Source organism: Natator depressus, chromosome 3 (assembly GCF_965152275.1).
Source record: "Natator depressus isolate rNatDep1 chromosome 3, rNatDep2.hap1, whole genome shotgun sequence".
Taxonomy (NCBI): Eukaryota; Metazoa; Chordata; order Testudines; family Cheloniidae; genus Natator; species Natator depressus.
In genome coordinates this window covers 135,883,919-135,903,357 of record NC_134236.1, presented here as the reverse complement: position 1 = coordinate 135,903,357, position 19,439 = coordinate 135,883,919, and the positions used below count along the sequence as shown (strand labels likewise).

General features: G+C 41.0%; 1 protein-coding gene across 1 annotated transcript in view; it reads right to left on the bottom strand.

Moving 5' to 3' along the window:
* The window catches only part of RYR2 (ryanodine receptor 2), a 698,126-nt gene that overhangs the window by 91,801 nt on the left and 586,886 nt on the right, over positions 1–19,439 (bottom strand). The window contains exons 81-82 of the mRNA XM_074948896.1: positions 10,813–10,912; positions 9,257–9,336 (exon numbers count right to left, since the gene is read on the bottom strand). Of these exons, the coding sequence (XP_074804997.1) occupies positions 9,257–9,336; positions 10,813–10,912 (180 nt within the window). The remainder of the gene's footprint in view (positions 1–9,256; positions 9,337–10,812; positions 10,913–19,439) is intronic.

Here is a 19,439-nt window from a genome sequence, read left to right as displayed (position 1 = left end):
ATTGGGTATCTGTTATTCTATGCCAATTAGGCAGTCTTGTGAAATAAGTCTGATGGCATTTATAAATTAGATAAAACAGACCAGTTGACAAAAACCTTGGTACCACAAGTCATGAGGATATTTTGTTACTGACCAAACCTTCCAGAGGAGGCTGCCACCATGACATGGACACTTTTAAAGGAATTATAGGAAATAACAACATTCACTAACCTCAGCACATTCAGAATTAAATGCACACTTTAATCTTTGACTTAGCTTTCTGCTAGTTCATTCTACACATGCACACACAAACTATAACTTAATCTATTTCTCTAACAAGCTGGAAAGGAAGAAAGAAGGAGAAATTGTTATTTCTTTTTAAAGGCATTTGGAAGGTTCTCTGACATTTTGGTGATGACAGTTTAGATAGAATTACCAATATGAAAAAATAATTTACATGGAATGATTTTGCAGTGTTACAAATTCAGTTTGAATAACTGTAACAGAATGTATCCCTCTGTCCACACCCTATTATTATAATCTTTGTACAAGGTATGTCTTGTAAGGTATCATTTGAGGTCTCACAATCTGCTGGTCAATATTGTCCTGATAAAATGTGTATGGCAACATTGTATGTGAAGTTACAAGATTTCCCTGTATGATGTTATTTACATATGTTCCAAACTGAGATTGGCAAACAAGTCAGTCTCAAACAAAAGAATAAAGAAAAGGAGTACTTGTGGCACCTTAGAGACTAACCAGTTTATTTGAGCATGAGCTTTCGTGAGCTACAGCTCACTTCATCGGATGCATGTAGCTCACGAAAGCTCATGCTCAAATAAACTGGTTAGTCTCTAAGGTGCCACAAGTACTCCTTTTCTTTTTTCTTTTTACGAATACAGACTAACACGGCTGTTACTCTGAAACAAAAGAATGTATGCTCTGCTTAATTTGCATTTAAGCAGTAACCAGACCATCAAGCATGCATGCAGGAAGGGAGACAAAGGGAGTTCAAGCAGGTGAGAAAACCAGCAGGGGATATCCTTACATGTAGATTCCTGAATCTCAGCTTGAAATGTTTTCTAAGAGAGGGACCTCCTCTATTAAAAGGATATAAATGCCTCCAAGGGACCCCCCTTTCTCTGTCCATCGATTTACTACACAAGACAGGACAAAAGAAGCAGCCATCAAACTGAAAAAGGGGTCCTGGCTCAAGGAGTTTGGCCAGTAAGACTGTTGAGAGCATGTAGTGAGCAAAACTTTGCTCTGAATTTACCATAGTTTGTTAAGTTAGATACTAGCTGCATTTTGTCTTTATTTCTCTTGTAACCATTTCTGACTTTTATGCCTCATTATTTGTATTCACTTCAAATCTCTCTCTCTGTAGGTAATAAAAACTTGTTTTACTATTTTATTAATCCAGTGTGTTTAAATTGAAGTGTCTGCAGAACTATTTGAAATAACAAGTTGGCATATTTTTATCTTAAGAAATAACAGACTTAACACACAGTATTTGTATTGTCCAGGAGAGGGCTGGGCAGTACAGGACATATGTTTCTGGAGGAAAAGCGAAGACTGGTATTGAATCGGGGTTACCCTGCAATATAGTTAAGGCTGGGGAGAACCAGAGTGAAACCCAAGTGTGGCTGGCAGGCTTCAATTACATACAGGCACTCACGGTGTGCCTTGCATGTTGGAAGGCTGTTTGTGAGTGGCCCATGTGGGAACTCCTTCAGCAAGGCATCGTAAGGCACCCAAGGTTACAGGGCAGAGGTATCACAGCTACTCATCAGTCTGGATTGTACCCCGGTGTGTCACAATGACCATGTACTGTGACAAAAAACTAGCGTTCAGGAAGTGGTTTTTATAGATAATGACATCACAAGGTAATTGGTCAGAGTATGTATTTTTAGGATTCATGAGTACTGACAGGTATTTCCAGTCAATCCCATCACTACATAGAGAGATGAAGAAACTCATTTTCTGGCCTAATCCCGCCCAACGCTTTTTGTAGCAAACCTTCCCCCTTCTCTCTAGCAGCACAATGAAGAAAGCAGCAGAGTTGCGGTGGGGCAACGGGGAGGAAGGGCTGGCAATATTCAGCCCTTTCAGTGCAACAGTACACAGTGCACTCAGGGGAGGGGGGCAGCTGGGGCTGTCAGAAGTCGAGATCCCCACGAGAGCTCCTCTTTCCATTGAAAGTACCGTTGCCCTTCAGCTAAGGGGCAATCAATTTCAGGATCTTGCAGAGGGTCAGTTTTTGATGTTGGTGAAAAACTCGTCACTGGGTTAGGTCTGGGGTAATTTTCACGTACAAATATGTTTTTATCTACACTGTGTCTTGTTACTGCTAAAATCAGATAGAACCAATCACACACAGGCAACCCTGAAAATCCCAGCTCAGTCACCCTGAGCTTTCACCAAGAACAGTTGCCTTGATCACTGTCCACATCTCTCAAACCATCCTTCCCCCTGCTACACTACTGTCCCCTACCCCTTCTTGAAACACTACCATTCTCCACTGAGGAGTCAGAAGAGCATCAGCAGATTCATCACACTACCCTTTGCTGACCTATTATTGTTCAGAAGATTTATTATAGGTGGTGCAGGAAACACTACCTCTAGTTAAGGTTGCCAAACACTTTCCTTTATCAGTCCCTGGTTTTGGTTGCTTATAACTTCACCAAACTAGAAGAGTTCAGCATCTCAGAGAATGAGGTGGGCTTAAAAATATCTTACTGCTGTTTCTTTGAGAAGCCACTACATCTTCATTCTTGGGAGCAGGGACTTGAAATTTGGCAGCAGGGTCACAGAGGTATCAGGGATGTGTGTTTTGCCATCCATACGAAAATTCAACCAAATTTGACCAAATTATAAGCATTTGCTAAGTAGAAACTTATTATAGGATGCTATCTAAATCATGTCAATTTTGTCTGAACTGCGCATGCTCATCCTCTCACAGCTACTATGTGTAGACTGGTTAGTGCCACCCCCACTATCACAGTGTGTGTCTCCAAACCTCACTAGTGGCAGGTCCACACAGAGGATAACAAACAGTTATCGTATAAGTTACTCTGTTAGCTCAAGTGGTAGAGGGCTCTGCTGTGGTTCTGAACCCTGCCAAGGATCCATGTTGGGGGGACAATATGGTTCCCTAGGATGAAACAGTTATGTTTTTAAGGTAGGTTTTTTGCACAGGCAACCTTAATTCTGGCATTTAATTAACTTCTGGGTGCTTGATTCTGCAACCTTAATGTTCTTGTAACACAGTTTGTCTAGATGTAATTATAGGGCAGTACTCAGACTGACCCATGCTCACAGGCTTCCTATTCAATCCCTTTTAGGGCTAAAGAACTTTAGACACAAAGAGTATAGAATATACTGAGCACTTCCAGCTCAGACCTCTTCCCCACCTCCGGAGCAGCATCCAGACCTCCTCCCCACCTCCGGAGCAGGGGCCCAAACAGGGGAAAGCTGCAGCTGAGGGAGTAAGGAACTTGCCAGTCTGTGATTTCAAGGAGGCAGCAGGTAGGTGCCTGTGACTGAAGGGGAAAGGAAGAGCAGAAGGGCCTCTGGCCTGGCAAGGTAGGATTGAAAAAGGAAGCAGGAATCTGGGGGGGAGAGAGGGGGCAAAAGGGAGGGGGAAGTGCAGAGAATGGCTGCTAGCTCATTTTCAAGAGGAGCAGGCGACCAGTGGTTGGAATGGCAGAAGAGAAATCATGGAAGGGGACAGAATTTATGTATTGAGGAAGAGGGAAGAGCTCTCAATTGTTTAGTTAGCTGATTATATTTGGGAGGTAGCGGGTGAAGGACAGTGGAGGACAGTGTAACTAATGGTCAGCCATTGCACACCCACACCGCTTATTTTGGGCACCAGATACCACTGCTCCAGTTTTTTTGCAAGGATAACGCCACTGAAATCAATTGGAATATCTGGGCTACACCAGATATAAGTGGAATAATACAGTGGTGAGTCAAGCCAGATAAGTGTAAAGAACTCATGAAGTTCAGAGCCAAAAAGAAGCAAAATATAAATATAAGTGACACTCTTGGGTTTGAATAAAAACTGAAATACTACAGTCCTGGCCCCAAACCAGTATTGCTGTTAAAAGTACCCATCTATATTTAAAGCTGAAATTCAATCACCTACTAACCTAATGCTAACAATGTATAGTTTCTTATGATTCAAAATTACATTCATTTGGCAATAAACCTCTTAGAGATCCTTTCATTCATTTCATCATGTAAAATTAGAAATTGTAATCTTTGTGTTAGTCTTATCTCTCTTTTAAAGGAAATAATAATTTGAACAGTCTGACCAACATTGAGGAAACCCAACCTGGATAAATTGTTCTAACCAAATACTACCTAGTGCCAAAGCTCCAGTTCTCGAGCAAATAATGAGAGAAGCTAGCCAAAGCCAAACTACAAGCTCATCTAATTGAAGCTAATATTCTAGACCCAGCACATTCTGGATTCAGGCCATGACATGGAACTAAGATTGCTTGAACAGCACTGATGGATGATCTTCTGCTGTCAATGGATACAGAGCAGACATCCATTATCATCCTTCAGGACCTCTCTGCAGAGTTTGACACTGTCAATCATCAGATAACACTTCCTTGGCTGAGAAGGGGTGGTAGGGATCCAGGGTAATAAATGTCTTCAGTCCTTCATGAAGGGACACATCCAATGAGTAGTTATGGGACACTACACCTCCATTACTAGACCCCCTCTCTTGTAGAGTCCCACAAGGATCAGTATTCTCATTCTCTCTGGTCCTTTTTAACATCTACATGAAGCCACTAGGTGAACTCATCAGTTGACATGGACTCAAGTATCTGCAAAATGGAGATGACATACAGATCCCCCTATCTATCCCTAGGAGGTGCTGTAGTCATAATCAACAGGTCGGATTATGAACAGGAGGCTGCCAGGCAACTCTCCAACACCACATTCTACAGGTCACTATCCTCCGATCCCACTGAGGAATAACAAAAGAAACTACGTCATCTGCTCAAGAAACTCCCTGCTATAGCACAGGAACAAATCTACGTGGACATCCCCCCCCCCCCGCCCCGAACCCCAACCAGGGGTATTCGATCTGCTATCCATGATCCATGAACCTGGAAATCCTGGACGCCCCATCATCTCAGGCATTGGCACTCTTACAACAGGATTATCTGGCTATTTGGACTCTCTCCTCAGATCCTACGCTACCAGCACTCCTAGCTATCTTTGAGACACCACCGACCTCCTGAGGAAACTACAATGCATTGGTGAGCTTCCTGAAAACACCATCCTGGCCACCATGGATGTAGAAGCTCTTTACACCAATATTCCTCATGAGGATGGACTACGAACTGTCAAGAACAGTATCCCCGATGAGGCCACGGCACACCTGGCGGCTGAGCTTTCTGACTTTGTCCTCACCCACAACCATTTCAGATTTGGGGACAACTTATACCTTCAAGTCAGCGGCATTGCTATGGGTACCCGCATGGCCCCACAGTATGCCAACATTTTTATGGCTGACTTAGAACAACTCTTCCTCAGCTCTCGTCCCCTAGTGCCCCTCCTCTTCATCATATGGACCCATGGGAAGGAGGATCTTGAAGAATTCCACCTGGATTTCAACAATTTCCACACCACCATCAACCTCAGCCTGGACCAGTCCACACAAGAGATCCACTTCCTGGACACTACAATGCAAATAAGTGATGGTCACATAAACACCACCCTATACCGGAAACCTACTGACCACTATACATACCTACATGCCTCCAGCTTCCATCCAGGACACACCACACGATCCATTGTCTAAAGCCAAGCCCTAAGATACAACTGAATTTGCTCCAATCCCTCAGACAGAGAGAAACACCTAAAAGATCTTTATCAAGCATTCTTAAAACTATAATACCCACCTGGGGAAGTGAGGAAACAGATTAACAGAGCGAGACAGGTACCCAGAAATCGCCTACTACAGGACAGGCCCAACAGGAAAAATAACAGAACATCACTGGCCATCACATACAGTCCCCAGCTAAAACCTCTCCAGCACATCATCAACGATCTACAACCTATCCTGGAAAATGACCCCTCACTCTCACAGACCTTGGGAGGCAGGCCAGTCTTCACTTACAGACAGCCCCCCAACCTGAAGCAAATACTCACCAGCAACTACACACCACCCCACAGAAACACTAACCCAGGAACCAATCCCTGTAACTAACCTTGTTGCCTACTCTGTCACCATATCTACTCTAGCGACACCATCAGACGACCCAACCACATCAGTCACACCATCAGGGACTCATTCACCTGCACATCTACCAATGTGATATATGCGACCATGTGCCAGCCATGCCCCTCTGCCATGTACATTGGCCAAACCGGACAGTCTCTACGTAAAACAATAAATGGACACAAAACAGACATCAGGAATGGTAACATACAAAAGCCAGTCGGAGAACACTTCAATCTTCCTGGACATTCTATAACAGATTTAAAACTAGCCATACTTGAACAAAAAAGACTTCAGAAACAGACTTCAAAGAGAAACTGCAGAACTAAAATTCATTTGCAAATTTAACACCATTAATTTAGGCTTGAATAGGGACTGGGAGTGGCTAGCTCACTACAAAAGCAACTTTACCTCTCCTGGAATCGACACCTCTTCATCAATTATTGGGAGCGGACTACATCCACCCTGATTGTATTGGCCCTGTTAGCACTGTTTCTCTACTTGTGAGGTAACTCCCTTCTCTTCATGTGTCAGTATAATAATGCCTGCATCTGTAATTTTCACTCCATGCATCTGAAGAAGTGTGTTTTTTACCCACGAAAGCTTATGCCCAAATAAATTTGTTAGTCTTTAAGGTCCCACTGGACTCCTTGTTGTTTTTGTGGATACAGACTAACACAGCTACCCCCTGATACCAGATCCTCCTATCTTTCACCACATATGACAACTCCATCATCACCACAGTGGCCCAGTGCTTGAACTAGCTCAGATCATGGAGGAAGAATAGCTGGTTGAAGCGGAATCTGAGGAAGACAGAGGTAATGCTAGTGGACAGACAAAAGCATTTTGAATAGCATGCAGCCACTGCACAGTCTCCATTAGATGAAGGCCCACATCCACAACTGGACAATTTAATCTGTAGTTTAGCAGTGCACTTGGATTCCTCACCGATGCCAGACTCTCGCATAACAGCATCCACAAGTAACACTTTCTACCTCCTTTAGTTGACCAGAAGAGACTGTCCCATCCTGGCGGACAGTAACATGGCCTCAGTTATTCACACTCTCATCACTGCTCGGTTGGATTACAGCAATGTGATGTATTTGGGAATGAAACCTTTTGTGTTTAGGAAACTCTAACTAGTACAGAACATTTCCTCAGCAACACTGGCTACCAAGGCCCATCAAACCCATCTTCCACTGTCTACGCTGCCTTCTCTAGAATTTCAAATCAGGTTCAAGGTCTTGGTCCCATCTTCAGGGTGCTCCATGGCCTCGGACCAGGATATCTAAGACTACCTAAAGATCTGGGATGAAGACTGTGGTTGACAGCTACACTCCTCTGGCACAATGAAACTTTGTATATGTAAGCAGAGTCAGGATGAGCTCCACCCTGACATCTGGTGGTGAGGTGTGGCAAGTTGTGGAAAAGAACTTCAGGGGCCGATCTCATTTGCATAGGCACACCCACTCCGCCTAGAATGAGGCCATAGCTGCCCAAATGGTCACTTTGGCTGCTGTGGGATCCCCAGTGTCTCTGTTATTGGGGCAGAAAGAATAAATTGTTATTACCCTGATTATGGGAACTGTGCTTGGAACTGTACTTGGCCTTTTGTTAGGATGGAGGGACTCACCATCAACTAAGTAGCACTTGCTAGGCAAGGGTCATGGGTTTCAAAACTCTGTGAATTGAGAGAGGCTGGGGACAAATATTAATACTTGGTGGCATGGGCCCCTTGGTGAGGGCCTTACATGCTAATTGCACTTCCTCCTCTCTCCACTGTGGAATATCAGAGCTAACTTTGATTTCATTAGAAGTCTAGTTACAGGCTGCTGAGCTCACTTTGGGCTAATAGTGCACCAGCACTGAGGCTCCCCTACTACAAGCTGAATTCACCAAAGAGCTAAACTGACTAAAAGCTGAAATCACTGAACGTTGTGTTAAGTAGTGGGGGAGCCTGAAGATATATTGTGGAGCTGTTTGCGGGACGGCTGGAGTGCCTCGTGCACAGGCTGGTGGAGCAGTTCATAGGACGGCAGAAGCTGCTTGTGGGCCGCGGAGCTGAGCGAAGCAGTTTGTGGGGCGGCGAGCGGAGCGGAGCGAAGGCCTATGGAGCTGTGGGGCGGTCAGCTTCAGATCATGTAAGGTGCCTCTTACCTCCGCCCCCATCTCCACCCAGGTTGCGAGGTAAAGCTCTGTAGATAAACTTTTGAACTCTGGGGCTGCCCTAACCAGGGACAGAGACTTTTGGGTCATTGGACTTTTGGGACTTTGGGTGATTTGGGGTTGCTGGACTCAAGAACCAAAGGGAAAGGGCATGCCCCAATTTGCTTGGGGTGGGTTTTTTGCTCATGGGTTGTGTTATGAATCCTGTTGGTGGTGTTTCCCCAACATAATGCCACATTGTTTCTCTCTGTTATTAAAAGGCTTTTTGCTACACTCAGACTATGTGCTTGCGAGAGGGGAAGTATTGCCTCTTGGAGGCGCCCAGCGGGGGTGGTATATATTTGTCCCAGGTCACTGGGTGGGGGCTCGAGCCGGTTTGCATTGTGTTATTGGAATGGATCCCCTAGATATTCAACCCGGCCCTTGTTGCTGCCAACTCTGATGGGCAGAAGGGTTACATATAATAAAGGTAAAGCTTATCTGCGAGTGGGATAAAACTGCCTAAGGGAGCCAGTCTGAGACTTTGGTGTTAGCTCCCCCAGGAGCTAAGGACCATCACAAACCTAACTGTCTTCCATTCCAAATGTTAGCTCCATTTCTTTGACCTTTTCTGCTTTCACATAAACACACAGCAACACGTATATTTAAAAAACAATCAAAAAAAAAAACCCCACCAAAACAAGAAACTCCACTGCACAGTTCTCCCCTCAGGAGAGGAAGGCAGAACACATAACACATGACCAATGTTAGTCACATCACGTAATGTGCTACTGGAAGACATTCAGATACTACAGTGACAAATGTCTATGAAGAACCTACATGGAATAGATTGGGTAGAATGGAATGGTTTACCCTCAAACACTTTACCTGTTGAACTGTAGAATTTCCTCCATTTAAGATGGCAATCCCAAGCTTTAAGGTGGCTGCAACCATGGGACCCATCTCACCTTGAAAATATTAAACCATTATTTTAAGTTCATATTTAAAAAACCAACCAACCAACCTATTCTACTAACTTACCCTGCCTTAGGATGTGCACAGCATGGAGTGATTTACATGGAAGTTTACAGGAGAGGATCATTTAAATAATCTCTCTTGTAAAACAGACACACACATTTTTCCTTCACCATATCTATTGTGTGATTTAGGCCAGATCTACACTACTGCTTGTTGATATAACTTTTGTCGCTCAGGGGTGTGAAAAAGCCACCTCACTGAGCAACGCAAGTTACACCAACCTAAGTGCCGGTGTAGACAGCACTATGTCGCGAGAGATGCTCTCCTCCTCTTGCTGAGGTAGAGTAATTATGCCAACGGGAGAGCTCTCTCCCATTAGCATAACGCATCTTCACCAGACATGCAATAGCGGCGCAGCTGCATAGATGTAGCGCATCTGGTGTAGACTAGCCCTCATACTCTCTAAGAATACATAGATAAAGACTGTATTAAAAAGGAAAGAAAAAGATGAGAGACATGAAGAATTGTCATCAAAGAATATAAATTACTCTTCAGTCATGACAGCCTTGAGCAGCTGGTTCTGAGGTTGGATGCACAATTTAAAACTGCCTTTTCAGTTTAACAGTGTGTTCTTACTGTATGCCCACATAGACAAAACTTTGACACTTCCTCAAGGACTAACTGTGAAGTGAAGAATTTAAATATAGTAGCTAGAAGAAAGTTGGTTAGTTTTGCTTATGAAGGAGAGAGTTGTTTAAGTAATAGTGCAGTAGACACAGCACAGAAAGGTAGATGACAAGGAGAAATGATTGGTGAAAGAAGGGGCCTAATCGTAGGTGTAGTTTGACTTCAATATTTGGTGAGACAGCTCCAGTCAGCCAACAGGGCCATGCATGGGAGGGCAAATTCCGCACCTGCCTGAGGCTTGCCGTTTGGGGGGGGGGGGCAACACTCCCCTACTCCCTCCCAAACTGCACCCGTAGGCCTGATGAACAGAAGCCTAAAAAGTTATACTTCTTAGCAATATACAGAGAAAGGATATCGACGAGGCAGGGGATGAACAGATTATAAATGGGCATGGGTGAACTTGTTCAGAAAAAAATCAGAGCCTGTGCTAAGTGCACAGACATATAAATCCCGGTAATTCTGGAGCCTCACTTTGTCATTACACATTCCCAGTGCACATCAATGACCTCCCCACCATCTTTCACTCATTTCTACATCATCTGGGCTCCAGCCAGGGCCAGGAATACAAAAATACCACAAGAAAATTTCTTGTGATTGTTTTTCAGCAAACTTTTGCAGAATCAACTTCCAATCATCACCTAAATTTGGGGTATTTATTTGAAAATGAACCTAATTTAAGGTGTAGCCACCAATAATTACAAGGAGCAAGTTCTAGAGCCAACAAATCCTCAAAAAATAATCCCAAAGATTGTATATGTACATAAGCGGTAGGTCTTTACCTTTGCTGGCGCTGATTGTTTGAAGCACCATCTCTGCAGCACCCCGATCATGCAGTCTTGCTTGCTGGTACAGAAGCTTCTGTTTTTCCATTTCTTTTTCCTGAACAGAAATTCCAATCATTTAAGTTGAGGACTTCAATGACCATCAGCTCGCCAAAGATATTTTGTTATCTCTTAGTATATGGGCTCTAATGCAACATCATAGACCTATTCAACGCACACACAATGCTACTGAACAAATATTTAACATGTTCAATATTTTCCTTTGTGTTTTTCTTTTTATCCTTTTAGTCCGTTGTTTATCGGGAAGGAGTTCTCTCAATTGTAAATCATTTGGTTAGTTCAAAGCCCATATTCACAGTATATATGTACTGCATGTATCAAACTTGCACTTCTGTGCTATGTTTTGTGCAACACTTTATACTCTCTTAATAATCTTCTACAGCATGACCATAACTTGATACTGCTCAGCACATGGCTCTTGATGTGCAAGTTGTCCCTGAATGACAGAATAGCTTCATCAGGAGCTTCATTCATCTGGGAAAATTTGTTCAAGAAAGAATAATAGGCAGAGTTGTATATTTCAAGTAAGATGCTGACTTATAATACGAGATAGATTTCCCTAACCCACAACATATCCCAAAAGGATATAAGACAGAATACATTGTGCCTTTATATTTTGCATTCTCTGGTGGCAACAAACAATACTGCGTGGTGCTGCTTGAGCAATGGCTGAAGTTTGCTCTTCATTATTTAAACTACTGAAAACATAAAGAGAAAACATAGAGGCACAGCTAATTCCAGGTGGGTATGAGCTTTCACAAGGTTAACTGAAGGTTGCTGGAGAATTGAAAATGACTAAGCAGTGTAAGTTGCAAAATGGAAGTTGCATAGAGCCCTATGACTACGAGTCCATCGAATGGCGTGGTAGAAAAGCGTAGTCAATGGGGCATGACACCATCAATTAGTATCATGCCCAAAAACACAACGGCCAAAACACGTATGACCTAAGAGCAGGAACAGCTGCAGCAGAAGTAGCCAGAGTGACAGCTTTGCTGCCATAAACTTTCCATCCAAAGTACAGAAAATAGACACTGGAAGATGGAAGAGGTTTAAAAAATGAAGGCTTGCTAGATACAGACCATGAAAAATAAAAACTAAAAAGAGGTAAAAAATAAAATGGGTTCAAATGAATGAAAAAAGAAACTTTAAAATCAAAAGCAAACCAACACAGACATTTATGCTGTTACCAGAGAGTTCTCGCTGGGGCTGGCAAATTTGTTTCTTAAATCTTTGATAATATCGTGCTGCGGAAACAAAATTCATCAAGTTTTTTTTTTTCATACTACAGTTAGAGCTCCTGTGGTTAAACTTTTCCCTTAAATTATGTAATAAGTCGAAATGGAGGCACAGAAAAGAAAAAGAAATATGGCAGCTTTGCTTCATGTGCAGCCATGCTAACGTCTGAAAGGTTTGCCTTCATGTTTAAACCTCTTCCTGTGAATTAAAAAACAGAACAAAACCATACACGTACACACAACCAAATAATCATTACACAAAACCAAATAATCATTACAACACAGTTTCAATAAAGCTGCAACAAAATATTTTCATCTGCTTCAGAGGTCATGGAAAATCGATTAACATTTGATTTTTCTTTACATTTTCCTTTGTTTATTTTTAGACCCAACAATCTTTTCTCTCTCTTCCATTGCAAGAGTCACTTATTTACTTTTGTCTTCAGTCCTAGGTTTATTATAAAAGGACCTTTCGTTGGTAGCCGGATGAGGAAAGCACAGTAACATGGAGCTCTACCTCCATCATCTACAGACCACGAGAATGGGTAAGTATGACGCCTGCAGTTGCACAACAAAAGAGAGGCGGGAAGATGCCTGGTCAAAAGGGTTTAAAACCAGGTTGGAGAGAAAGGAACTTCATGGGTTTTTGTCTCCCGCTCTGGGAAACTCAGACATTTAGATAGTTGCCAATGGCAGAGTGGTTCAGCAAAAACAAGATATGAAGACGATCAGTCCTTGGATAAGAGCATCTAAAACTCACATTTCCCCTCTCAGCCTGGCTACATTTTCTGGTGCACCTTTCTCTAAAAAATGAAGGAGCAAGTGTGTACATGGGCTCAGGAGAGAAGGCAACCTGCCAGGAGTACAAAAATATGCCAGACCACTAGGTGTCCTGTTCAGGTATTATCACTTCTCTGAGGTGTCCACATTCCTAGATACAGTTGCTACTACTGAGGCAGCGATAAGGCTGGCAGTTGTATTTAATTGTGTTCACTCAGGCTGATCTGAAGGAACCTTGAGAAGGTGTTAGCTTAGTGAATTAATCTGACCTCATTCATCACACCATCACAACCACACACAAAAAATCATGCTAAAAGAAAAGTTTGGGATAATAAAAAAATTAAACATTTCACAGAGAGGATATTTTTAAAACTCTGACACTAAAAAAAATCAGTTATTTCTTGTGTGATCTTAATTTATATCATATAAATGAATCATGAACACTGAGAAGTGTACATATGTGGATTTTCACCCTGAAGGCTTTCCCCAGCAAAGCTGTGCATGAGCTAGGAGTCTTCTTCGTCATTATCTTCATCAGAAGAAGAGTCTGTTCAAAACTTAGATATTTTTTCTGTTTCATTCTCAAATTTTAATAGGTAAAAAGCAACCACATGGCAAAGGCAGATGCTAAATCTGCCCTGTATTTGTATCACAACTAAAAATTAATTTACTTATGGTTATGCTACAGTGGTATCTGATAGATAAAAGTATAATATATCTTAGAATATGTAATAATTACAGTACATCAAAATATTACAGGTTTGTAATTGCTGAGAAATGTTGACATTTTTAATGTTAACCACCAACTCTCCAGTACAGGAAGACCATTTGTATTGTCTAAAGTTTACATGTCTATAAATATTTTTTGTGGGTAAGCATATGGCCAAGATTTATGATGTTACTTGCTCATTTCTTTGTATTGCGTGCTTGGCTTGTTTCTTTCTTGTACTGTGGACTATAGATATTCAGAAGACTAAGATAATCCAAGTGTTCTATCACTTAGTGCAAGCAGTTTTCTTCACGTAGGTCTACACTTCAAACAATATCAAGAGGAGTTTGCTCTTTTGTGACGTAGCTAGTGATTTTGGATTCCTAATGGAGGAACTATATTTTTATTCACCGAGTTGGATGCTAGAAGAAAGGAGGCTTGTTTAAAGGCCACTGTTGTCAAAGATTTCAAAATTAGGATGTTGCACATGCAATTAGTCTGTAAGAAGAGTGGCTACCTGCAAATGCTTTGGGACAGGCTGGTTTTAGAGTATGAGTTCTAGGTCCCTGCTGAAGAGGAGATTGACCAGAATTATTAGAATGGGAGACTATTACCAAGAATGTTACTTTTATTTGACTTTCCCTCTTAGTAGTGGTATTGGTCATTATAGGATAAGCGCCTCCGGAATCTGTGCAATCAGCAGACAATCAGCAGACCCAAGGTAAGAGGTCTGGATTCTATTTTCATTTCATTTTGGTCTCAATCTCTCTTCCAAGGACCACAGATGGGACTGAAATTCCTAGTTCATGGTTTATTAACTTTCCCATTTTCAGTAGTCTTCTTTCAAGCCACCAGCACTGCATACTGACAAATGGTCCTGAAAAATTCCATAATTTCTCTGGTTACTTACCTATTATCTGAGAGGAAAGACTGTGATAGATGTTATGTTGTTTACAGCAACTTGTGGGTTTCTAAGGGCTTTACAATTTTATTTTCTTCAGGAGGCATAAGACATTCATTTTAAATGATAGTGTAGTTGACTGAACCTAACAGGAAGATATACTTACGCTTCTCTCTCTGCATAAAGCATAATTTATTTTTTAGTAGTTCTATGGGGGGAGGGATAGCTCAGTGGTTTGAGCATTGGCCTGCTAAACCCAGGGTTGTGAGTTCAATCCTTGAGGGGGCCATTTAGGGATCTGGGACAAAAATGGGAGATTGGCCCTACTTTGAGCAGGGGGTTGGACTAGATGACCTCCTGAGGTCCCTTCCAACCCTGATATTCTATGATTCTATGATTGCATAAGCCTAATTCTTTGTAGTTGTTATCAAGGGACTGAAGAGCAAATTGGATTTGATGCAGTTTTTTTTGTAAATAAATCTATAAAGCCTCATAGGTCTTTCAATCAAAGAGCTGGGGTCATACCTGGGATTAATTTGGACCAAACTTTCATATTTGGCTAACATGGGTGTGGTAAAATTTTAACTTGAAATATTCAAGCAGGAAGGTACTGTAGGGAGCCAGGTGATATTACGCGTGAGCAGGAACTGACAAGAGTGGAGCTCTGGAATATTATGTACTAACACAGCATGGCTCTTTGTCTCTTTCTAGTAGCTATCTCGCATAGGAAGGTTTGAGTCTACTACTCATGGAGTACTACTGCCTTTGAGCTCATGGATCTGGCCCCTTAGCTCAAGCAGTTGACCCTTGTGCTATTAGATCCAGAGGCCTAGCTTCAAGTCCTAGAGATAGCCAACTAGGGATTTTGTTATAGTAGCAGGAGCTAAGTACCAATAAATCTATAATACTTATATAAAAAGTTATGAACATGTTCTGAAAGTCTGAAATAACTGAAATACATAAATGAAGATTAAAATAGAATAACCTGAGAGAAGATAAAAAGGAAAAGAAACAGTTACTTTAAGCTCATTCTGCAATGATCATATCTCCTTTAATTTATCCTCAGTTATCTGCTTTCCAAGATCTCCTCTGTCCTACAGCACTAAAGGTCTCCCCCATCTTGTATGGTGTAGACAAGCCAACGCAGAGAATAAATCCCATTGCAGTTCTTATACAAGCAAAATGTTCATTTATTTCAGGGGTTGCTATGCATGGGGTCTTAAAAAAGTCTTTATGTTAAACCTTTAAATTTGCTTCATTCTACATTATGTTCTCTGGAGTAAGTCTGTTTTTAATTCTAAATTACACATGTTGAAATATACATAGGGAAAGTAAATGGACTGTAACACAGTGACTACTCAAAGCTTAAAATGTAGGCTTCAGAAGTGTGTGTGTGTGTGTGTGTGTGCACGCATGTGTGAGATAAAATAAACTTTTCCCATTCTGCTTGACAAAAATAATTTAAGTATTGCAATCTCTTGCTGCTGGAAGTCTGGTCCCACCAGATTTAGCTTTTCTTCTTGTTAAAAGTGCATTACTGGGATAATACCCAGCTGAGTTGAAACATCTTTTCTACACTGGAGTCCTGCTAGCATTATACAAAATAACATAACACAAAAGGAATTTTTCAAAGCACAGATGACAAAGAATGAGAATGAGGGAGGTAAAAGCAAATTCAGAGACTATCTAATTAGCACCTACAGGCAGGTACATGTATCATTAAAGTACAGTAGATTCATCTTGAAAGCAAAATTCATAATAAAAAAATTCCCTGCAATTATAAAAAATGATTTCCTCCTCTACTTGCAGAGCTCTCTTTTTTATACTTTGTTTTTTCTGTTTAAATTCTTCCCATCTTTTCTCCCCAGAAAGACAAATTATTGGCAACCGCTCCATGATGTCAAAATCTTGATAGAACTGCGGGGTGTGGGGAATGTCACTAAACATGCAAGTTTCAAAATATTGGTACATGCATTATTTGTGGGTCGGTGACTGCCTCAAACTTTGAAGATGTTCCTTTGGGATTTTTAGTTTGATCTGGTGCATTGTATACAGTATAAATGTGGTAGGGAATTGGGTACTGTACACATATGATTTGTGAACAATTCAGTTATCAGGACCATATGTATATGGCAAGGAAAGATAGAGTTATATGTGTAAAGTGGAGAAAACTCTTTAAGGTTACTAAGACCATTCTTATAAGCTTCTTGGAGCACAACCAGGTCTTCCTTTCTATTTTTTGCCACACATGCTGATACTCAACAAATATTAATGATAAAACGAAAACGTGGCTAGTCAAGGCATTTATGGCTACTTTTACCAGGCGTGCTGAGAATGCCTATGTGCTTGATTTCCTGGGTCTTAATCTGTGGTAGTTGCAAGGAGATGAGAAGGGAGAAAATGAAAAATAACATTGGGTCATAGGATATTTTGAAAAAGGAAGAAAATTGGGTTGAACTTTCTACTCCTGAATTTTTAAATTTTGCACCTAAAATAGCAGAAGAAAGATAATACTTCTTTTTATATAGTAGAGAAAGGAAAGATACTACAGTGCCAATTATTGTGTGTTAAAAAGTTATATGTGTTTAAGATGTGTGTTGACAAGCATCAACCAGCAGTACTTAGTGTGTTACTAGTGTCATTGGCTCTGTTGATCCTATCCCACAATAAATGCATTGATAGAAAATTTGTATATGATATTATATAGTTAGATTTTGAGAAATAGTATGTGACCATGCATTTATAGGTTGTATAGGAATGCACCTGAGGGCGGAATTAGGGTTGCATAATCAATCTAATTGTTTGCATTTCTGGATTTTGAACAGTTAAACGGAAAACATTTTTATTGCATGATGTTACATCTATATTTTATATATATATATATATATATACACACACACACACACATATATATAGTGTGTGTGTGTGTGTGTGTGTGTGTGTAGATACTTGTAATTTAACAAAGACAACATAATAATAAACAAAATACTACTCTGAATTCAGTGAGCATTAAAGCAGAGGTAAAAATCTACAGGAACAAAGAAATTCAGAGTTAAGACTGCCACTGCACACTTATTACAGCAAAATGGGACTGAATTGTCTCCACGTAGACTTGCCTCAACATCTTTATTGCTTTCATTTCGACATTAGCATTGCCATGCCATTGCAACCTCATCCCCATAGACTTACATTGATATTGTTTTGTTTCATGTTTCCTGCATCCATATACTGGTTTGCAATGTTGTAGCAGTGTTATACTTGCAGTGTTGGTCTAATGAGATCACTCAAAACACTCATTCCTATTCAAATAGACAGGAATGTACAAGATTACAAGCATGCTCTGAAAAGAAACACACTTGGCTAGCAAGCTTGCAAAGCTATGTCTTCTGTGTTCCAATAATTTTTTCCTAAAATACTGAAAAGATAAATTCCCTTAAATAACCTATGAAGTTATACATTATTTCAATTAATCTCTTTGTTTACACCATGGGGGGGAAGGGGAGAGTGACGTCTTTGAAATAGTTGCAAATTATGTTTTTTGCATCTGTATTATTAAAACAGTCCAGTAAAATTAAAAGATTTTTACAATCCAAGTTGGGAACCTATTTAGCACATCTGAGTCCACGGTAATTTGAAATGGTTAATATCTCAAACTCTCCTTCCAAGCTGGGAGATGCTCAGCAAGTTGGGATATGCTCAGTAAGATAATTACATAACTACTCTGTTAAAAATAATTAGGGGACAAATAAGGAAGTTACCAAACTCATCACTTGATTATCGTGGCATGTTTGTTTGCATCATCACGGAGGGGCAAAATTGTCCTCTTCTCTTTGACCACTGAGGGCTTAGCCAGAACCAGTTTGGTTCCTATGTGCTGCAGTATAGGATTCGAGAGCCCGTATAGAAGGTTTGAACCACCAATGCCCCATGCAGCCCAGCTTCACAGGGGATCACTCCATGTCCCCTCACTCAGTGACATGAGGTGGTCAGGATTGGTGAATTTCGCATATTCACTATCTGTTGCTCCAGACAACATGCAGCAGACAAACAGCAACAACAGGCCTCAATATCAGCTCTGGAGTAGCTCCACTAATGCTGTCTAGCCTATGACAAAAGGATCTCTTCCCCAGTACTCCTTCGCCCCCGCCCTGCCCCCACCAGCATGTTGCTAGGGTTGGGGGATTGGGCTATGACAGAGTAAAACTTTTGGTCTTTTTTGTCAGCTTGATCTTGCATTTGTTATACAGACAAAATATCCATTGGCTTTACGAGTTTTTTTCTAAGTGCCAGTATGCAGTATGGGGTCCTTCGTTTAGAACAACTTAAGGATTAAGCTGTGCATAAAGCTATGCAACAAATGTATCCATTTGTCCCTTCAAAAACGTTTCATGCAGACTCAGCATGCCAAATTCTGCATTCTCCCTTTGACCGTAAGAGAAGATGTGAATATTTAGTAGCAGATTTTTGGCTCTAGATTTATATAGGATTTGTAGGGTGACATTTCACCATTTCTGTCAGTGAACACAACTTTGCTCAGAAATTCAAAACTCTTGCAACAAATTACAAATTTGCCACACTATATTTTCTTCAAGGAAATATTGGTTGTTTGCACAGATCCATTTAACTCTAGAATTTGGTATAGAGAGGTCCATCAGAAAAAACCCTTGAAACTCCTAAACATAGAGTGGAATCTTGAGCTGGACTTTGTGTTATGTTGATATTAGTTTCTTCGTTGATAAAGTCAAGTCCCTGGGATTGGGTGAGTTTGACTCTATAAAGTGTGTGCAGACTTTATTTGGAACAGGGCTGTACCTAGAATGTGTGTAAAACTGATGAATAAATCACTGAACCAAAATGAGAGATTTTAGAAAAATAAAATTGACTAGATAATAAAAGTGACAACTGGGGGCATCTAAGTACCTTAATTTCTATATACAAA